The sequence below is a fragment of the Betta splendens genome, chromosome 21, assembly GCF_900634795.4.
Source record: "Betta splendens chromosome 21, fBetSpl5.4, whole genome shotgun sequence".
NCBI classification, from domain to species: domain Eukaryota; kingdom Metazoa; phylum Chordata; class Actinopteri; order Anabantiformes; family Osphronemidae; genus Betta; species Betta splendens.
Genome location: NC_040899.1, coordinates 6,636,892 through 6,655,594, shown reverse-complemented (window position 1 = coordinate 6,655,594; position 18,703 = coordinate 6,636,892). Strand labels below are relative to the sequence as shown.

Below are 18,703 nucleotides of genomic sequence, written 5' to 3'. Positions count from 1 at the left end.
GGGAAACAAAACTACAGCTTGGTTTACATTTAATGAAGCTACAACCAACGTTCAGAGTCAATCTTTTCATAAAACATACAGTGTAAACTGCATTCAAACCACTCCATCCTGGAAACACAGCTACAGTTGGCTGTAGACGAGCAGAAACAAACTAACTACCCTTAAATAATAGTAATAGTCAACGTAATGGGGACTGTAATGAAAAATTATGAAAAAACAACTAAGCCTTACATTTTAAAATCTGAGTTTTTAGGATATAAACCCTTTACACACATGATCAACACAAGACATGTACTTTAACAAAGGGCTCACTGTTCCACCATGTCTCTGGTCCTTACAAAGAATCATTCTCTGTCATTCTGCCGACTCACAAACCCTTATTCTGAAGTTGTGGTTTTCCTGCCTGTGGGGGAGAATTAAGCTACCTGGAAATCAGCTTCTACCAGAGGGTCCCAACAGAAGATCTTGTGGCTTCTTTACTGATAATGGTTCCATTAATACGACATCATGGTGCAGCTGTCACAGAGCCACTGCAAACGCACTGACCACACAGTACATGGTGCGGTTCTCCCACCTGACAGTGCAGCTTCCTACAAAGATAAGATAAGCAGAGCTTTTACTTGCCCCGAAGTGGGAAAGTTTTGCAGTGCTTTGAATTATTTCTACTAATAAGTCTAAGTCTTCTCTCACCATCAGTGGCTGTGTCCCAGTAGCAGGAGTTGGCCGTGTGGAGGCCAGCACCACTCTTCTGCATGACGGAACAGTTTACTGCAAGGTATCAGAGACCAGTGTTAACTGGTTAATGATAAACTTCATATACACCTCAACATTAGAGTCTCATGTCGTATCATGTGTGATGTGTAGTTGGTTCACCGATGTATTTAAACGAACGTCCTTGTTTCACCAGGTGAGTCAGACAATGCTCCACTATACTGGCTGTCCACTGGTTCACTTTACTCTGGTTGTAATCGGTTCCACCGATGACTCCTTCAATACACTGACAACAGCATACGAGGAGAAAAACCATCACCATCACATTCAATAGTGTGTGTGTAAAATCAAACATATTTCCTGCAGTGCAAAGTACCTCTTTAATCAAGTTAGTGGCCTCATCAGCGTTGAAGACCACCTGCAAGGTGGGTTGAATAAGAGAAAACACGTAGAGTAATGTTGATTTCCGTTTCATTCTGGTTCAACTTGTCCACAAAAAAAACATGCAGCCCCCACGCAACATTTAACATTAAATGTTAAACATTAAATTACATTCTGTAAGAACTGTACAGATGCATAATTTTATGTAGTAGCTTGTTCTGTTGAGAGACACTTGACACGTCCTTAATTAACCTGTTGAGCAAATTACAGAATGGCACCGACGTTTGTGTCAGTGAAACTACAATATTAATATAAACACCATTATAGCGTTAGATAAAAAGAATGACTGACCACACCCTAATAAAACATTGTTAGCCTCAGCTAGCTGCCAATGCTAGCGGTTTTAGCTAACATGATCCCATTTAGCATCTCTGTTGTGTTCAGTGTGAATGTGTAGCTAGACCCTGTTATTTAACGTCATAATAAAACGTTTTACCTCGTCTCCAGGGTTATACTCTTCCATCCTTACAATCACTGAAACTGACGTATTTAGTCTTTATTATCGCCGACTCTTTTTCACTGTTTAGTTCCGGATGGTCACAAGCAACGAGCACAGAAAAGACGTTTCTACAGCAAAGAGCGTGGAATGTGTCGCCACCGTGTGGTCGGAGTGAGACACTGCGCAACCGGAATCATCAGCAGAGGGCGACTCGGTCCCTATCAGCACCAGAACCTCTACTCAAAGTAACGACTACAGCACCAACACAAGCAGTCTCAGTATTTTTGATAGAAAGTCATGTAAGGTCATATTATTCTAGTACACAAATGCATATGTTTTTAATATAAAAGACGCCTTACATGTCACATTCTATCTGATATACCTGCTATATTCATTTAATTATCATTTTTAGCTCTTTTGTTTACTGTTTCCATGAGCGGTCCAGCTATCAGTATTGTCAGGTGCCGTGTGTGGAGTCGAGCACAAGCTGTTTCATCGTGCCACAGCAAAAGCAGTCTGAATGGTTATTTAAATGAGAGAATTTGGATCCATCACTGTGGGCTAATGCCGAACCCAAAGTGAAAGAGTCTCAATACATTCTGTCGTGACTTAAGAGGAGAACATCAATAAACCGGAGCGCCTGAAGGCATGAATGAAGCAAGGCCATCACAGAGAGGCTGAATGACATTAGCAGAGAAAACATGGCATTTGAATACATCTTTTGTGTATTAATGTATATACATGTCCCTCTGGTCTAGTTTGGTGATGGCCAGGGCTACACATGCTGGTAAATAAATCGTCCCTCCGGAGCAGAGCTGGCTCGGATGTATCACAGCACAAACACAGACTCCCCGAGGACCTCAGCAGGGAAATCCATAATGCATAATGTACCAGCAGTGACGACAGACAGGGAGCTTCCCTGAACGGCTGAGCCCAGCTCTGCGGTGGGACGTGGCATATGGAATTATGCTGTTGTTTGCACGGAATTCTCCTTTAATTGGCCCTTGAGTTAGTTTGTGAAACAGCTGTCGCATTGTGTGACATGTAAGCCTATTTGTGACGATCACACACACACACACACACACACACACACACCACGCCCCCTCCGGTCGGGAACACCCTGCCTGTGGATTTCTGCCTTCAGACGGTGCCGAGACGCGCCGACGTGCACGCGTGCGGTTCCTGCTCGCACCGGACGCCCGCTCCCCTCCAGCCTCCCCGCGCTCCCGGCGGCTCCGCACCGCTGTCGCCAGGTAAGACGGGTCCATCCCCGACACTCCGGGCACCACCGCCGCGTTTTCTGTCATACGCGACACACGCTCCGCCGCTGCCCAGCTGCTGGTGCTCCATTCAATTCTGCTCCTTGTTTGTGGACGTTTGGTGGGGGGTGGATTAGTGTTATCAGTCGGTCCACCATCGCCACCACGACTTCGGACGGAACGATCGCAGCCCCGTGGGGGGACCAGACAGCCCACTTCGCCGATAAAGTTCGGCGCGTTTGGGCAGGTGCAATGCAGCAAAAAGCGCCTTTCTGGCTCCCTGCGCTGGTGTCGACGCCGAACGCAACCTGCAGCCGGCTCAGGTGGATTGAAGCCTCTGTTCACAATGTGCTGGGGAATGAAGTTGACCAGGGACCCGGCGGACGGAATAAATACACGAAACGTGGCAGGGGACGAGAACACGGTGCGCAGGGGTATAAATGAAACGCTCACCCGGGTTTGACGCGACTTCTTCCTTGAAAGCGACGACGAGGGCGGACTATGATGTCATAGTTGATTAGTGGCGACCTTGTTCCACCGGGAGTCACCGGAGGTGACAGACTGAAACCGTCGGTGGACGCTCGGTTTGTCAGGCAGTGGTCACTGGGTGGAAGCTGTGAGGTCCGATTAAACAACTCGGTGCCCTCGTTTCTCTCAGGTGCGTTTCTTTATTCGGTCATCTTAGATTTGGGTTTGATTGTGACTGAAGGTCCCTCTCACTGCGGATGTGGCACCAGATTCTGAGGTGGGGGATATTTTATTTAGGAATAATGACAGAAGGTTAGCGTTCTGAAAGAAGCAACAGTTTGGCACCAGGAGCAGATATGAACACGGCCGGAACTAAATGCTGATGGAGGATTTCACCGATTACAAACCAGAGTCATCAGGTACTTGTGTAACACTATTAACTGGGTGAGATTCAAATGAATTGCACCTGAGTTTACTCTTTTTTTTTTTTTTACTGAAGTTTGCTCATTGACTCTGTAGCCAGTTGAACCTTAAAGAGGATCTTAGACTAGTTCCTTCACCCACACAGCCTCCACCCATGATGTAGTTCCAGCTCCTCCTCTCGGTGCCAGTGAGATGAAGGAACACCCCTCAGCATCTGCACTCTCACTGGTTTCATTTTGAGATGCTGCCGTGGAGATATTCCAACATCCGTGATTAACAAGCCCCCATCCATCAGGTGCAAGCGTCAGCGAAAGCCTCCCACGGCGATGACTGAGCTCACGCGCTGAAGTCAGGAGAGGAAATGCAGGCGTGATTAAAGGGCCGCGGCCAGGGATCGCAGGGATTCCCTGCGATTTGCGCATGCAGGCGGTGGAGCTCATCAGGCGGAGCAGGGAGAAGCCCCGGGGAGCGCAGTCACACAGCATTAAGGGCTGCGTCTCCAGGATCTGGCGAGGCAGAGGCGGGGAGCGTGCACGGCCGTGCACACGCACGCACACACACACACACACACACACACACACACACACACACACACACACACACACTGATGTAAAACGCACACTGGAGCTACTCAGTCACACGATTTGCTCCTTTACTTACATACAAACGCCAGTACAGACAATTTCATAGCTAGAAAGTGTGCAGAACCGAGCTTAAATTAGGACCCCCCTCCCCCCCATCGCCACAGTTTTGGGTCAATTACTGAGGTGATTGTGGCCTGAATCAGTTTTCAAAGGTTTCGTCTCCGTCTGCTGCTGGAATCGTCCGCCTCACAAATCCTTTTAACTGAGCTCCATCAGGATGAGGGTCATGTCGTGTGATTATCTGCAGTTTTATCCAGATCATCGCCGTTGCAGCGAGTCTCATCCGAACTCGACGCGTTGTGCGGGGTCCCCCCCCCCCCCCCCCCCCCCCCCCGCTTGCTATGCGGCCCGTAGCCCCACGTGGCCTCGGAGATGCGTCTCGCTGGCGTCCACGCACCAAGCCCTGCAGAAGTGGGAGGAAGGGGAGGAAGAAGAAGAGCCCTGGAGCAGAAATGTAATTTGGAGCCCGCGCTGAGAGGAATGAGTCAGTTCAGTAATAGATCGCCGGGCGGGGAGGGATGCCTCCGTGTCAGCGCCCCCTAAACCTCTAATGTGCATGCGTGGAGGAAGCTCTGGGCTCAGAGGATGCTTTCATTTAGAAATCAGGCGAAGCAGAAGTGATTATTTACAATGACTTGTGCACAGGAAGGTGATAAATGAATGCACAGCAGGCATCTGATCAGTTTAGAGGCAGCTAGAATGATGTGGGGGACCACGGCAAACTGGAGGTTCAGGTTCCAGTAGAACTGTGATTTAACGCTTAGTGTTCAACCCCACGTACATGTAAAGGCTTCGTTCACCGGTCGTCAGCACCAGAGGAACCGCAAACTGGGCCGTGCGCGTTGGATGTGACGTAATCCTGAGCGTCATCACTGGTTTCTGCTGGTTCCACTGAGCACACCCATGTTTGTTGTATAAAGGCTAAAGTCCACACCGAGGTGACACATGTGTCTATAAAGCAAGCGCTCGTTCCTTGAACTGGTTCCATGGCTGCCTGGTTCCTCCATCAGCCTGGACTGGCTGATCTCCAGTCAGTCATCACCTGTAACTGGCTGCTGGACTTCCTGTTGCAGTCGTTGCTGTCGTCAAAGGTTCATTAATGACTTTATTATTGTATCCTTCTCTATGTTAAAACCCAGGCTTCATACAGGGAGGCCTGCGCCTCATTATAAAGTGCTGAAGCAGCTAATTGTGCTGCTTGGCAGAGTTCTCCCCCTGCGTGAGCTTCACTAATTGGCTGCCGGAGCGCAGGTCAGGACGGCCCCCGTCTCCGCCTGTCGTTTGCTCCTCGTTTTTACAGACGCTGTTGTTTTGGATTTTACTCAGACGTGTGGGACGGGAGAGGGCGGCTGGAGGAGGTTCAGGAGCTTCAGAAATAGTGGTTTTGGACGGATTGAAACGCAGCCATCGCCACGATCCTCCGGGAGTCGAGTCCTTTGATTAAAGAACCAAACGCCCGGTTGCTGACGGGTCTAAAAACAAATCGGACGAGCGGATGTCTCATGATTTTGACTTGAACTGTAAAGAAACAGAAAAAAGGATGCTCTGCGTCCTGAGGATCTGAGGTCCTCTTGTCTAAAGCAGCAGTTTTGTCTTTGCTAAAAGATCTTTATTCATCGATCCGCTCTGGAGGCTCAGTCTGTCCAAACACTCATCATTGTGCTCTGAATCCTAAATATTGCAGCTGCGCCACAGGATGGAGATCCTCAGCTCTGGACACGCGCGCAGGCTTCCAGAGGTTTCCCTTCCCTCCGTCAGCGATGCAGCAGTAGTAAAACAAGAGCAGAGCGCTATGAAATATTCAGCCGTGGAAGGTGAAGGGGGGCGGTTGTAACCGAACAGCAGCAGCGTCACAGGCCTCAGATGAAACTGGGTTAATAGAATCCAGCCCCAGTTCGTGTTTATCCACCAGCAACCAGTCGACCGGCACTCGAGCCGCGTCACACTTTCAATCAGAGCCCAAATCGTTCTGGATGAATGTGAGGCAGACAACGGTCTGGCTTCAAATCGGGGGCGTTTCACTGGGTTTCCAGGAATCAGAGTCATTCGGCCGGTTCCACGCGACAGTCAGTGCATTCAGGAAAGCATTAGCGTTACGCAACGGTGATCACATAATTATTGTCTGCTACAGGAGGAGCATCTTTTAACATGTGGGCTGAGCGTTCACAGAGAACACTCAGCATTGACGCCATTTGCTGAGCTCATTTTACCCCTTAAAGCCCCGACGCGTCCTCCTCCTCCTGCTTGTCTTTATTCTGTGCATCACACCCAATAACACCACCCCATCGTCCGTCTCCCGTCTCCATCTCTGGGCTTTTCGCCGCTCAGAGCGCTGCCCTTTGCCGCTAATTAGCGGGTGGAATGACACAGACAGGCCGTCGGCACTAAGCAGGCGAGCTGGGTGAGGGTTAACGCAGGTGAACAGGGAAAAATGAGAGAGGAAGAGGATGCGGCTTTTAGAGGCGCCGGTGGTTTGTGTTTTTCCCATTTTCTGCTCCATCGGGCCCTGCAGGGACCCACGGGGGCCCGCGGGCCCGACGGGCCATCGCGGCGCCTCAGAGCCGTCACGCCGCGGCGGCTGCGATGGACGCGCAGCGTTTTAAACGGTGGCGGCGGAATACGGAGGCGAGGAGATGAGCGGCTGTGAGGCGTCGTCTCGTCCAGGGTGAACCCTCACTCGGCGCCGTTTATTACAAACGAGGGGAGAAGCCTGTGCCGTTTCCCCCGTCGCAGCGATTAGCGCGTCTCCTCTCCGCCCCGGGCGCCTTCGGACCCGTGAACCCTTTCCTTTCAGACGGACCCTGACCTTTTCCAGAGTCGTGACCGGCTGAGAGACTGGAGTCTCAGCACGGCTGCTGCTGCTGCTGCTTCATTTAGCTGCAACTTGACATTGCCTCCGTCCTTGGAGGCTCAGAACGGGAGAAAAAGGCTTCAGAAGAAACACACAAACATAACTATTAACTCAAATGTTTGATATTGATGCTATTTTATGATCTAAACAACCACCGTGTGGTCGTCGTGTGGTCTCAGGACCTGCTGAGGATGAGCTGTCAAATGCAGCTTCCTCACTTATAGTAATTAAGTGAAGTAATTAAGGCTCTAAATTAGAATGTGACTGACAGGTGCTGATGAGCTGTGTTTTAGCACAGTTCCTGACAGTCTCCAGAGGATGAGGGGCCGCAGGCAGGTCCCGGCTTGATTGGCAGAGACATGGTCGGGGGGTGGGGGGGGTTCACGGGTGCCGAGCGGAGGCGGGTCTGTTCTGTCTGTTATCAGCCCCGAGGCGTCGCGTCACTCAAATGAAAGGCGCACGGCGGCCGAACACGCGTCCGCCCGCTTCCTCTCATAAACCCGTCCGTCCCCGTGAGGACGACTTATTGATTCCACCTCCACGCGAACACAGGATCACATCCGATGTCTGGAAGTGGACTCCACACGGGGATGTTTTTTCATTTAGCTGTAGAAAACCAGGGTGAGCTGGAAAACAGCATGTAATAATAAAGATGCTGTGTTTGCTCAGCGTTTTATGTCTGTCGGCGCATTGTGGTAAATTTAATTGGCTCAACCCTGGGTTTCAGCTTGTGCTTCAGCTTGTTCTCCTACTGTGAAATCTCACGTCCGCTTAGTGATTCGGCGAAAGGGCAGATATTGAGAGAATGAGCATCAAGAAGAAGCCGTGGAGCGTCCTGTCACCGCTCACGGGAGGATTGATGCTTCAGACACACACACACACACACACACACACACACACACACACACACACACACACACACACACACAGCAGGCCGAGCTCAACAGGCGCCTGTTACATGGAACCGGCCGCGTGCATGATTTATTAATGATCGGGACGTGGCCCTTTTCATCGCAAGAGCGAGGAGTATTATGACGAAAATCTAGAGCCAGGGGAAATTATGTGGAAAAAACCTCAACCTCCCGGGAGACAGTGATACAAAGTGAAGGAGCAGCTGCATCATTGATTTATCATCTTTAAGGCAAAAGACATCTGGAGTTAAAACCCTTTGCTGTTTCTTACTACAGGCTAAAGCTGATGAATTCACAATTTGATGAGGTGTGTGTGTGTGTGTGTGTGTGTGTGTGTGTGTGTGTGTGTGTGTGTGTGTGTGTGTGTGTGTGTGTGTGTGTGTGTGTGTGTGTGTGTGTGTGTGTGTGTGTGTGTGTGTGTGTGTGTGTGTGACCCACATTTCCTACATGAAGCGCATCACACACCGTATAATGTTCTCTCGCCCCGGTTCATCCACTCTGACTCTCACAGAAGCTTCTGTAATCGCATTCGCGCGCGCTGAAAAGGTGCGCGATCGCTCAAAGCTTCTGCATGAAGGGGATGTTGATGAAACACGAGCTGAGCAAAGAGCAGGATGTTGAATGGAGAGCGTGAACTTAAGGGCTGGGCCGCGTTCCAGCAGCAGCAAAGAACCTGTTACTAATGCGTCTTCGTGTCGCGACGTTCTGCGCGTGAGGTGTTTGATACGTTTCTGCCCCATAATGACTTTGCTCTCATTAACCTGCGGACGCCCCCATTTGTGACACGCTGAGGTCCAATAACTGTCATTGAGCAGAGGACGTGGGCTCCTGAACCCCCATCACGTCCAGCGGAGCCAGATGTGCACGCGAAGCACGTGCGAGGCGCCGCTTTTACTTAGTGCAATGACTTTTTAAAAGGAGAACACGGCGCAGCGCGCTCCCGAGAGAAGACAGATGTTCGTTGATGCCGTTTGGAGCCAGAGGAGAAAACAAACATTACCAACAAATCCCAGGAAGATTCAGAGTCCTTCCGGCTGCAGGATGGTGGATGTGGGACTGAAGTGCTCTTGTTTGTCATAATGAAAGCGCTCAACGCCCAGTGAAACAGTGACTCATCGGATTTCTCTGCAACACAGAGAAATAACGCCGTCTCACCCGCGTGCACGGCTTCCTGCTCGTTAATTGCCTGATTGATTGCGTCGTGGGCGCGCTCGACCACCTGCGGGGCCGCGGGGTTGACGGAGCTGCGCTCCGGGCGGAACGTGAGCGGTGGACGCGGCGAGTCAGCGCGTCCCCACGCGCTGACTCGCCGCGCCGGTGGAGCCGCGCCGGTGGAGCCGCGCCGCCTCCCGGCCCGTGTTTGCTCAGGGCCGAGGGAGCGGCGGTGGGAATGTGCGCGCTGTGTGCTCAAGGAGGGCCGCGTCAGGACGCCGCGCCCGCTGCGGCACGGTTCAAAACCCCGAGACGGCGCCGCGCGGCCGCCGCCGCCGCTGCAGCTCCGCGAGGCACGATCATTCACATGCGCATGTTGACCCAGTGTGACTCATGCTTGTACTGTACATCCTGGGTGTCATGTGCCTGCAGCAAATGTACTGTAGCCGTCAACAAAACCAACAAAACTTAGAGCTTAACAAAACGGAGAGGAATCAGAGCACAGACTAGACAGACCATAATAAGCAGTTACATCTGTAGTTTAAATCATAGCCGTTTCCTCTATTCTATTCCTACGTGGAGCGTTAAAGGTGAAGGAAAATGTCTCATTAGCTGTAGCTCGGCCTAAAATACCATGATGACTGATGTCATGATGAGCCTTTGGCTGCAGACGACGCTGGGACTATTTGTACAGGTTCATTAGTGCTAATTCATGTAAAGCGAGAGGAAGAGATGAGAGAAGACAGGGGAGGGATGAAAGCGCCGGTAATGAATAAGGACTGGAGGAGGCTGGCGCGGCCTCGGCAGATCCCTCCACTCCGTTCACCTCTTATTCGCCTCCTTCATTTACATAACAGGACTCCGTCCCGCTGTGTCACTGTAAATGGCTTCCTGAGGTTTGAGGGAACAGCCTCACAGCAGGAAGTTCCGGCTCAAAGCAGAGCTGCGGACTCGCGGTGCTGCTCACCTGCATCAGGGGTGTTCCGCCAATCAGGCCGGAGCAGGTGTTCCTAATAAAGTGGCCACTGAGGGGGGCGTCTGATGCCTGTGTTTGCACACAAGCGTCCTGCTGCTGAATGCGACGCGGACGCGGACGCCGACGGGTCCATTAGTCTCGTCATGACTCCGGACTTCGGCGCCGCCTTCGCTGAGAACCGTGGGCGTCGGGCTCCGGCGGAGCCTAATTGGCTCCTTTAAGCTGCCGTCAAGTCGACCAATTACTGCCGCTTTCCTTCCTAATCCTACAAATTGCTGCCTTACTCTAATTTATAGCCTTTAAACCGGCCATAAGAACAGCCCGTCGACCTGCCTGTTCACAGGCATTTCGTTTGATCTGATCCAGGGTTCTGACTGCGGGAGGCGGCGCTGGACGGACACGGAGGCGATGCCAGCGCCGAAAGCCCGAAGCCGCCGTCATCAGAGCGTTAGCGAAACGGGGGCACCGCGAGGGACTATGTAGTTCGTTCCTGCGCCGTCCAAAGTGTCTGCGGCTGCTCACGGGTCGGTCCGACAGACGGGGCGATGGAGGAGGCCGAGGAGGACCTGAACCTGTCCTTCCTGCTGGACCACGAAAGGCACACGATCCTGCGGGTGCTGCAGAAGGACGAGAAGTTGAGGAAGCGAGAGGAGAGGAGGATCCGGTGAGGCCTCCGTCGCCATCGACGCCGGACCCGCTGCTTTTCTCTGCTTTTACCGACCTCGCGCTTCTGCTCCGCAGGAAACTGAAGAACGAGCTGCTGGAGATGACCAAGAAAGGCGCTCGGCAGTCGCAGGAGCGCGGCGAGCGCCGCTGCGGCCGCTGCATGAAGCGCTTCGGCCTGATCTTCGACCGCGGGGACGCGTGCGACGACTGCGGGCTGCGCGTGTGCAACGAGTGCCGCGTGGCGGCGCCCGACGGACGCCACTGGAAGTGCAAAGTCTGCGCCAAGATCACGTGAGTGAGACCCGACCGCTGCCGAGATGCCCGTTGCTCCGAATCAGTTAGCATTTAGCGATGAGAAAATCAATAGGAGGAACCTGAACCCTCCAACAGCCACTCCACAGACACGACGCATTGTTTTCCTCCACTGCAGCAGCCGTGCACCCACACGTTGAACCCGCGAGCGCGGTTCACATGCAGAAACTGACCGGGCGCTTGCGTCACTCATCCCGGCGTTGTTCACAGTGTGTGGGAGGGTGTGGTGATCGTTGCAGGGAGCTGAAGGTGGTGACGGGAGAGTGGTTCATAGAGGAGAGGTCCAAGCGCTTCGAGGGAGAAGCGCCGAGCAGCGACGTGGTGAAGCAGAGCATCCTGAACGCCCCGAGCCGTGAGTCCCGCCCGCGATGCGTTCGAGCGCGATCGGAGCCGCAGAGACTCCCGTGGAAGTGACCTGTTAATGCGTTATCGCTGTCCCGCTCAGAAGACGCCGACAAGAACTGCGACAGCGTCAAGACGGAGAAGCCGGAGAGGCCGGACGCCAGCAGGAACGCAGTCTTCAGCGCTGCGGACGGGGTCAAGAAGAAAGGGTGAGCAGCGAATGTGTCCCAACGCTGAAATGCAGATTTGTTCAGTGAAATGACCTCGAACCGAATGTGAGGGCTCCATTCAGCTCAGAGGTTGAGCTGTGGGGGTTCCTGAAGGCGTCACCGCAGGGGGGTTTCTGTGTGTGTGCGCAGGAAGCTGAAGATGAAGTTGGAGAAAGTAACCGGCCGATCCGCCTTGAAGCCGGGGAACGGAGCGAGTGCTGCTCCCAAGTCCGTTTCCGACGGTGACGCTCAAAGTGTACGAAGCGGCCGCTCTGCTCCGAGTCCACGTTCAAACAGGTGAACCTCAAAAAACAACGGCACAGAGATTTGCCCATTACCCATGAAAGCCAATGACGCTTCAGGCAAGACAGGTGCTGAACACTTGCTGGTTCTGGTTCTGGTTCTGGTTCTGGTGCAGGGGCGGTGCGGCGGCGGCCTCAGAGGTTGTGCCCAACAACCAGGTTTCCCAGAATCTGGACCGATCAGCTGATCCCAACGGCAGCCGCAGGATCAGGGTGAGCAGCTGGTGCACACACACACACACACACACACACACACACTGGTTTAAAATGCCTTTTGCGGTCTACTTGCAGCCCGACGGAGCCGAGAGCGTTGACGGGTCACTCCCCGGCGCCGACCTGCCGGAGAAGAAGGCCCCCGGCCACCAGCGGACCCACTCGGGCACCCCCACCATCTCCGTGTCCAGGGCCTCGGTGTCATCAGGTAGCGGCGTTTTGGCCTCGCTGACTCACGCTGGGGTCTCGCGTCTGGCACATCTGACTCACGGCTTCGCACCATCGTAGGTGGCGGGTTCGACGCCCGCCTCGGGCTCTTGAGCGCGTCGCGCGGCCTTCCTGGTGGGAGCAGATGTCACATCTGCGCAAATTGCACTATTCGCTTCCACTCCAGCGTCGCTTTGCACTCGGCTCCCTTTAAGTGTAATCTCCTTCACTTTGTCTGCGACTGTGGGCGCTTTTATCTCGTCTGGAGGCAGTTGTTGAGACGAGTCAAGATTTTGGCTCTGATTAGTGTCTTTTGCAGGAAAAGAGCCGCTGAGGCGCGTGTAATCAGCACCACTGGCTTTGCATGCAGACAGCTAGACTCTGCTTTTATTCACATTTTCCCTTTGTTCGAGCAGGTAACGACGCGATGACTCATCCGTCTCATTCCGCCTGTTTGTTTCTCACCGTTTGCTCCCTTCAAACGGCACTTTTCCAACCACTTTCTTCCCCTCGGCCGCGTCCCCTCTCATTGTGTCTCCGCCCCTGCACCAGATCACAGCCGCTCGGAGATGGACCTGTCGGCGTCGGGCGGCGACGCCAGCGAGGACGCCCCGAGTCTGCGCAGCCGCTCGGTGCCGGGACTCAACGAATCCGTAAGAAGCAGCCTCTTTGAGTCCACACTGTATTTCCACATTACGCTGAGGATCTGTGGGCTGATGAATGCGTCACACTGAATGTTAATTTGACTTCAAAGAGCCTGACGGGCGTCTGTGCGTGTGTGTGTGTGTGTGTGTGTGTGTGTGTGTGTGTGTGTGTGTGTGTGTGTGTGTGTGTGTGTGTGTGTGTGTGTGTGTGTGTGTGTGTGTGTGTGTGTGTGTGTGTGTGTGTGTCACGTCACCTCCGCTGTGCGTCGTTTGCAGGAGTTCTCCGACGAGGACGCGGAGGAGGACATCGACGCCCTGATGTCGGCCCACAGCAACGTGGCCGGACGGCGCCTCAGCAGCGCGGTGTCGACGGTAGATACGCACCGACACAACACGTGACTCGCTGTCGACCGTGCAAACGTAGTGCGAGTGAAGCTGTAGGTGACTTGAATACGTAGACGCAGCTTCATAAATACCGCGGAGCCACTCTGACATTTGTTGTCCTCTCATAACGGCCGTTATGGAGCCGCTGCCGCAGCGAGGGCAGATACTTGGGTCTGTCATTGAGCCAAGATCTAATATAATGTGTCTTCATGAGGGCTTTGGGTGAACAATCACGGCTGAAGGGCATGACAGTAGTACTAGAGTTGATATCGTATAGAGGGAAACGTTTGAGGATGTGTGTGATTATTCAGTCATTTCGTGATTTTTCTATGTAGAGCCCTCACGTCTGCAGTGGATCCACGGAACATATTTAAACCACCCACAGACTAATTTCCCCCTTTTTGCTCTGTGGTCACAGAACAATAGTTCAAATGTATTATTTCATATGAATAATTCTGCCTCCTGGTAGACTTTAGTCCAGATGAGCTGTAGTCTGGGTTTCATCTGTTAATCGCCATGGAAACCACATGCGGTGAGGTTTGTGGCCGCGGGGCCCCGGGGGCCGGGGGTCTGTGTTCAGGGTCTGCCTCTGTCACTAACCAACCCGAGAGCTCAGATCTGTCGCCTTCTCCTCTGTCTCCTCCATCCCCTAACCCTCCGCGCACCACTCAAATGAACCACCTGCCAGTCCTCGACTCCTGGCTCAGAGAGGCGGTGGGGGCATCTCAACATTCCTGACTCGGATGCTGAGACTGTAAGCCTCCCCGGTCGCATCTGTGCATGTTTTCACATGGAGCACTTGTGCACCAGCAGAACATTCCACCCAGTGCAGCATCCTGAATGAACCTGCATGCCCAGCATGTCAAGGCCGGTTTTAATGTGATTTCCATTTTTTTTTAAGCATTCAAGTCTCCAGTAAACTTGTGGGGCAGCTGAAAAGAAAATGTTAAATGGATTTCTTTATTTCATGCAGCTGTTTATTTCTACCGTGTTTCATCACCACTCTGTCTCACTTCAGATGATTGTGCTGCTTTTCTTGATCCGTCTCCTCGCTTTGCTGTGGTTCACCTTCCGCCGTCCCCCTCTGTCCAACAGAGCAGCCTAAACAGCATGATGAGCATGTACAGCGAGACCGGCGACTACGGAAACGCCAGGGTGAGCGGCGAGATCCTGCTGAACATCAGCTACAGCTACAAGACCGGCGCCCTCAACGTGCTGGTGAAGGAGTGTCACAACCTGGCGACGGGAGACGAGCGGAGGCAGCGCACGGACGCGTGAGCGCCGATTCACCCGCTCGTTGTTGTTGTTTCCTGCGTGACGTGATTCAGGATTCATTCATCGTCAGATAACTACTATACATAGACTCTGACCTTTTTTAAAAGCGAGGTTGAGTCATCTGAATCCGGAGCGGCTTCGTGTAGCAGGTATAAACAGAACCGTTCGTCTCACATGTGAGTCACGCTGTTCCTCTCTGGCAGCTACGTGAAGACCTACCTGCTGCCTGATACGTCGCGGCAGAGCAAGAGGAAAACCAGCATCAAGCCCAACTCCATCAACCCGCTGTTCAACGAGAACCTGAGGGTGCGCGGCTGAAAGGCACACGTTCAGTCTGTATTGTGCGACGTTTGTCAGCCGTGTAATGCTGCCGCCGTGTGTCGCGCAGTACGTGATCAGCCACTCGCAGCTGGAGACGCGGACGCTGCAGGTCTCCGTGTGGCACCACGACCGCTTCGGGCACAACAGCTTCCTGGGGGAGGTGGAGCTGAGCTTCGACTCCGGGGAGCTGGACTGCAAGCGCGAGGAGTGGTTTTCGCTGCAGCCGAGGGTAGAGGCCCGCGTCGGCACGGTGCGGCGGTCTTCTTCTGTGGCGCGTGACGCGACCAACGAGGCGCTCTGTGTTTGAACAGGTGGAGAGCAGCGCAGACGCCACGATGCCTTATAAAGGAGAGCTGACGGTCGTGTTGAAGTACATACCTGCTGAGAAGAACCTCATGCTTCCTCTGGACCAGATACAAGGTCTGTTGACCTTTTTTTTAGATCACAGAAAATGTTCTAAAGCTGACCCATCACCATCGCAGGGGAAATACGATTTAGCCTTTGATCTTTTATTAGTGACGCTCCGATCTTTATCAGGTCTGAGTAATGATCCCTCTGGAAAACAGAACAAGTCTGATCCTTGTAAAACAGCATTCATATCTGGATGCTGTGATTTTCACCAGTCGACTTATTAAAACCTTTTTTTCCGCTGCTCTTTTAATCCACAGGCCCCGTAGTTCCGGCCTCTGTAGAGCCGGCTGCCTCTGGATTTTCCAATAGGATTAATAAAGATTCCGGTAAAATTAATTACACCTAAATCAACTGGTAATTGATAAACAGGGGAAATTGATTTTCCTTTTCATTCATCGTACGCAGTCGATGAAAATGATCTCAATCCCTGACAAATCAAAGACAGTTGTTTTTGTTACTCCATTAAATCCACTATCAGTATTTAGTGTTTGCTTCAACTGAAATAAACTTGAACCTGTATGGGTGTTTTTTTATTAACTGTGCAGTGAAGAAAAGTTTCCTGAAAGGCAAGAAGATGAGCAGCTTCACTCTGCCTAAAGGGGGCATGGTGGAGCTTCTGGTCAAAGGAGCCAAGAACCTCACCGGCGTCAAGTCCGGAGGCACCTCGGATCCTTTCGTCAAAGGGTGAGCGCTGTTCCAAGTGAAGGATGTGATCAGATAAAGCCACGTTCTGCAGCGAGTCTGCTTTCACGCCCCTCAGATACCTGCTGCCCGACAGCAACAAGTCGACCAAGCACAAGACCGCGGTGGAGCGCCGCACCGTGAACCCTCAGTGGAACCACACCTTCACCTACTGTGGCCTGCAGCCCGGAGACCTCAACAACGTCTGCCTGGAGCTCACGGTGTGGGACAAGGAGGCCCTGGCCAGCAACGTCTTCCTGGGAGGAGTCAGGCTGGGAGCTGGCACAGGTGTGTGTGTGTGTGTGTGGGGGGGGGGGGGGGGGGTCGCGTGCTAGGAAAACAAAGTCGTCTGTTAGTATGCGAGACCTCTCCACACGTCCTTCCTTTTGTAAAGGTCAAAGCCCCAGAGCAGAGGTTTGAATACAACAAAGGTCCGGTCCCCACAGACCAAAGATCTGTGCTGTAAAAGCTCAGAGACAAAGGACCTGAACGTGTCTCGTAAAACATAAACGCATATTCAACAAAAAGCCCTGACTCATAAGTTTCATTGTTTCACTGGAAGCTAGAAAGCTTTCGTTGTACAACTGAGAGCTGTTAGTTTTCCTCTGGCTGTTGAAGTTGGCAGGAAATATGTTCAAAGAGGAGTAGTCTGATTTAATAGAAGCGGAGAATGAGGCTCTTTAAATATAATGTAGTTAATCAGGGTGAAATCTAGTGAGATTTGTTTGGTTTAGCTTCAAAAGACACAAAAAAAGTAGGAAATCATTTAATTTACTAGTTTTAATTTGTATCTCTTCAAGCGCAAACACCTCGCAGAATTCAGAAGTCTAAAACTTTATTTAATCTACTGTACATTTGCAACGTTTCATAATTCATAACAAGAGTCTGTTTGTCTATGAAGTGCATCTGCTTCATCGCGGCCCTTTTGGTCTTCGCTGCTCTGCAGGTAAAAGCTACGGGAACGAGGTGGACTGGATGGACTCGTATGGGGAGGAGCAGCGCGTGTGGCAGCGCATGATCGAAAACCCAGAGGTCCCTCAGGAGTGCACCCTGATGCTGCGCTCCAGCATGCGCAAGCTCAGCGCCTGAGGCCCGGAGGAGGAGGCGTTCTGTGTAGATCAGCCACACACACACACACACACACACACACACACACACACACACACAGTCCTGAGAAGAACCTGAATCTCCACTAGCACTCTGTGACTCCTGCACCAGTCGTCGCTGCGCGTTGTTACAGTAGCACGGATCCGTTCCCAGTGTCCACTGGTCTGAAGCACACGGTCATGCTGGGATTCATCTCTCACGTGGAAAGTGACCACAGCGCAATGGGACGACTTCCACAGGCGCAGCTGAGTTCTACTGAGGCTTCGACATGACGAGTCTACGAACGGCCTGCAACTTTAGTCATTGGTTTTCAGTTGCCTTCAGTTATGTTTTTAAGATACACTAGTTGTTTTCAGGTCATTTTCAATGAACAAACTTTTTAAAACGTGATCGACAAAGTCATGCATCCTTGTTACAAAAGCCGTCAGGTGTCGAGTCATTTGAGATCTAATAATTTTAGAGAGAATTTAGTCGTTAAAATATTTAAAGTTCTAAAAATCTAAGTTTTTGGCAAATTTTCGTTCCTCTGTTGAAATCTACTGCAATGTGCAAGAAGCCCAAAAACAATTAAGGTTTGTCCCAACGAGACACTCATTTTGGGTTTCCGGTGGTTTTTATGAACCGTATAGAGGAAGGGGCAGATGTTTGTCCAGGCGGAGGCTCCAGCGCTGCTGGCATGACTGTAACCGTGACCTGTAGTTACTTTCCACCGCTGCTGAAATAAACCTGTGGCACAAATTCTGGACCGTTTATCCCTTTTTAGACTAGTTTCAATGTGAATTTACATAACACTGTATCAGTGTGATGATGCATGACGACCATTAGGGCACAGAGAACAGACGAGGCGAAGCTCTGGCTCTGACGTGATTGACGCTCAGCGCGTGCTTGGAAGCGTTCCCAGGGGGCCGCGTGTTCTGGGGCGAGTCTGCTCCGTGGTCCCGGACCCCCACGGCTCCACGTCCTCTGACGGATCGCCTGCTTCTAAACGGTTCAAGTTACAGCTCGTAGAAACATTGTTCTTGTCGAATGCCGATTCGTGCACTTGTCCTTGGCCCAGAGTAGAACAATCTCGCACTGCGTGATTATAGTAATAAATAATACACGGTGTTCGTTGTACATCATTTAGACGAGAGGCTTGTGCAATACATGGTCACAGAAGAAAACTATTGATGTACAGCATGTACCTTCGCTCCTTTGTCTGGTCTTCAAGCATCAGGTTCATTGTACTCGAGCTCATTTTGTCCCAAATGTGTTATGGAATATTTTGAAATAAAAACATATTTCAATAAACCGCCTGCTTGATCCATTATCTCTAAAATCTGATTATATGGTTAACATTTGGCAGTTTATGTGC

The 18,703-nt window shown here is 51.9% G+C and overlaps 2 protein-coding genes across 7 annotated transcripts; one reads left to right on the top strand and one right to left on the bottom strand.

Annotated features, from left to right (window-relative positions):
* Positions 1-12: 12 nt before the first annotated feature.
* dynlt3 (dynein light chain Tctex-type 3) lies at positions 13-1,739 on the bottom strand. The gene is made up of 5 exons (XM_029137388.1): positions 1,589-1,739; positions 1,088-1,129; positions 874-997; positions 691-768; positions 13-590 (listed from the first exon to the last, which is right to left on the bottom strand). The coding sequence occupies exons 1-5, from the start codon at positions 1,613-1,615 to the stop codon at positions 520-522; spliced, it is 342 nt and encodes a 113-aa protein (XP_028993221.1). The 5' UTR covers positions 1,616-1,739; the 3' UTR covers positions 13-519.
* A 952-nt stretch (positions 1,740-2,691) lies between these two features.
* On the top strand, positions 2,692-18,639 carry sytl5 (synaptotagmin-like 5). 6 transcript variants are annotated; one of them, XM_029137376.3, is made up of 19 exons: positions 2,692-2,844; positions 10,642-10,939; positions 11,017-11,232; positions 11,493-11,605; positions 11,702-11,804; positions 11,955-12,101; positions 12,223-12,319; positions 12,398-12,527; positions 13,079-13,179; positions 13,447-13,542; positions 14,243-14,308; positions 14,650-14,828; positions 15,033-15,135; positions 15,218-15,379; positions 15,462-15,570; positions 15,819-15,887; positions 16,107-16,245; positions 16,322-16,530; positions 17,189-18,639. In XM_029137376.3, exons 2-19 carry the CDS (start codon positions 10,821-10,823, stop codon positions 17,329-17,331), a joined length of 2,301 nt encoding a protein of 766 aa, XP_028993209.1. In that variant the 5' UTR covers positions 2,692-2,844; positions 10,642-10,820; the 3' UTR covers positions 17,332-18,639. The 6 variants fall into 6 exon arrangements, with proteins under 6 accessions (XP_028993209.1, XP_028993208.1, XP_028993210.1 ...); XM_029137375.3 differs by having other exon boundaries at positions 11,699-11,804; XM_041068961.2 differs by lacking the exon at positions 2,692-2,844 and adding an exon at positions 3,487-3,508 and having other exon boundaries at positions 11,699-11,804.
* The last annotated feature ends 64 nt before the right edge of the window (positions 18,640-18,703 follow it).

What these genes read in the sequence shown, in the direction of transcription:
- sytl5 (XM_029137375.3), top strand. Translation starts at nt 10,821, where the DNA reads ATGGAGGAGGCCGAGGAGGACCTGAACCTGTCCTTCCTGCTGGACCAC. An exon ending in CGGAGGCAGCGCACGGACGC is followed by an intron (nt 14,829 to 15,032) that starts GTGAGCGCCGAT and finishes CCTCTCTGGCAG; the next exon opens with CTACGTGAAGACCTACCTGC. An exon ending in TCCTCTGGACCAGATACAAG is followed by an intron (nt 15,571 to 15,818) that starts GTCTGTTGACCT and finishes TTTAATCCACAG; the next exon opens with GCCCCGTAGTTCCGGCCTCT.
- dynlt3 (XM_029137388.1), bottom strand. Translation starts at nt 1,615, where the DNA reads ATGGAAGAGTATAACCCTGGAGACGAG. An exon ending in AGTATAACCCTGGAGACGAG is followed by an intron (nt 1,130 to 1,588) that starts GTAAAACGTTTT and finishes CCCACCTTGCAG; the next exon opens with GTGGTCTTCAACGCTGATGA. An exon ending in ACGTTCGTTTAAATACATCG is followed by an intron (nt 769 to 873) that starts GTGAACCAACTA and finishes GATACCTTGCAG; the next exon opens with TAAACTGTTCCGTCATGCAG.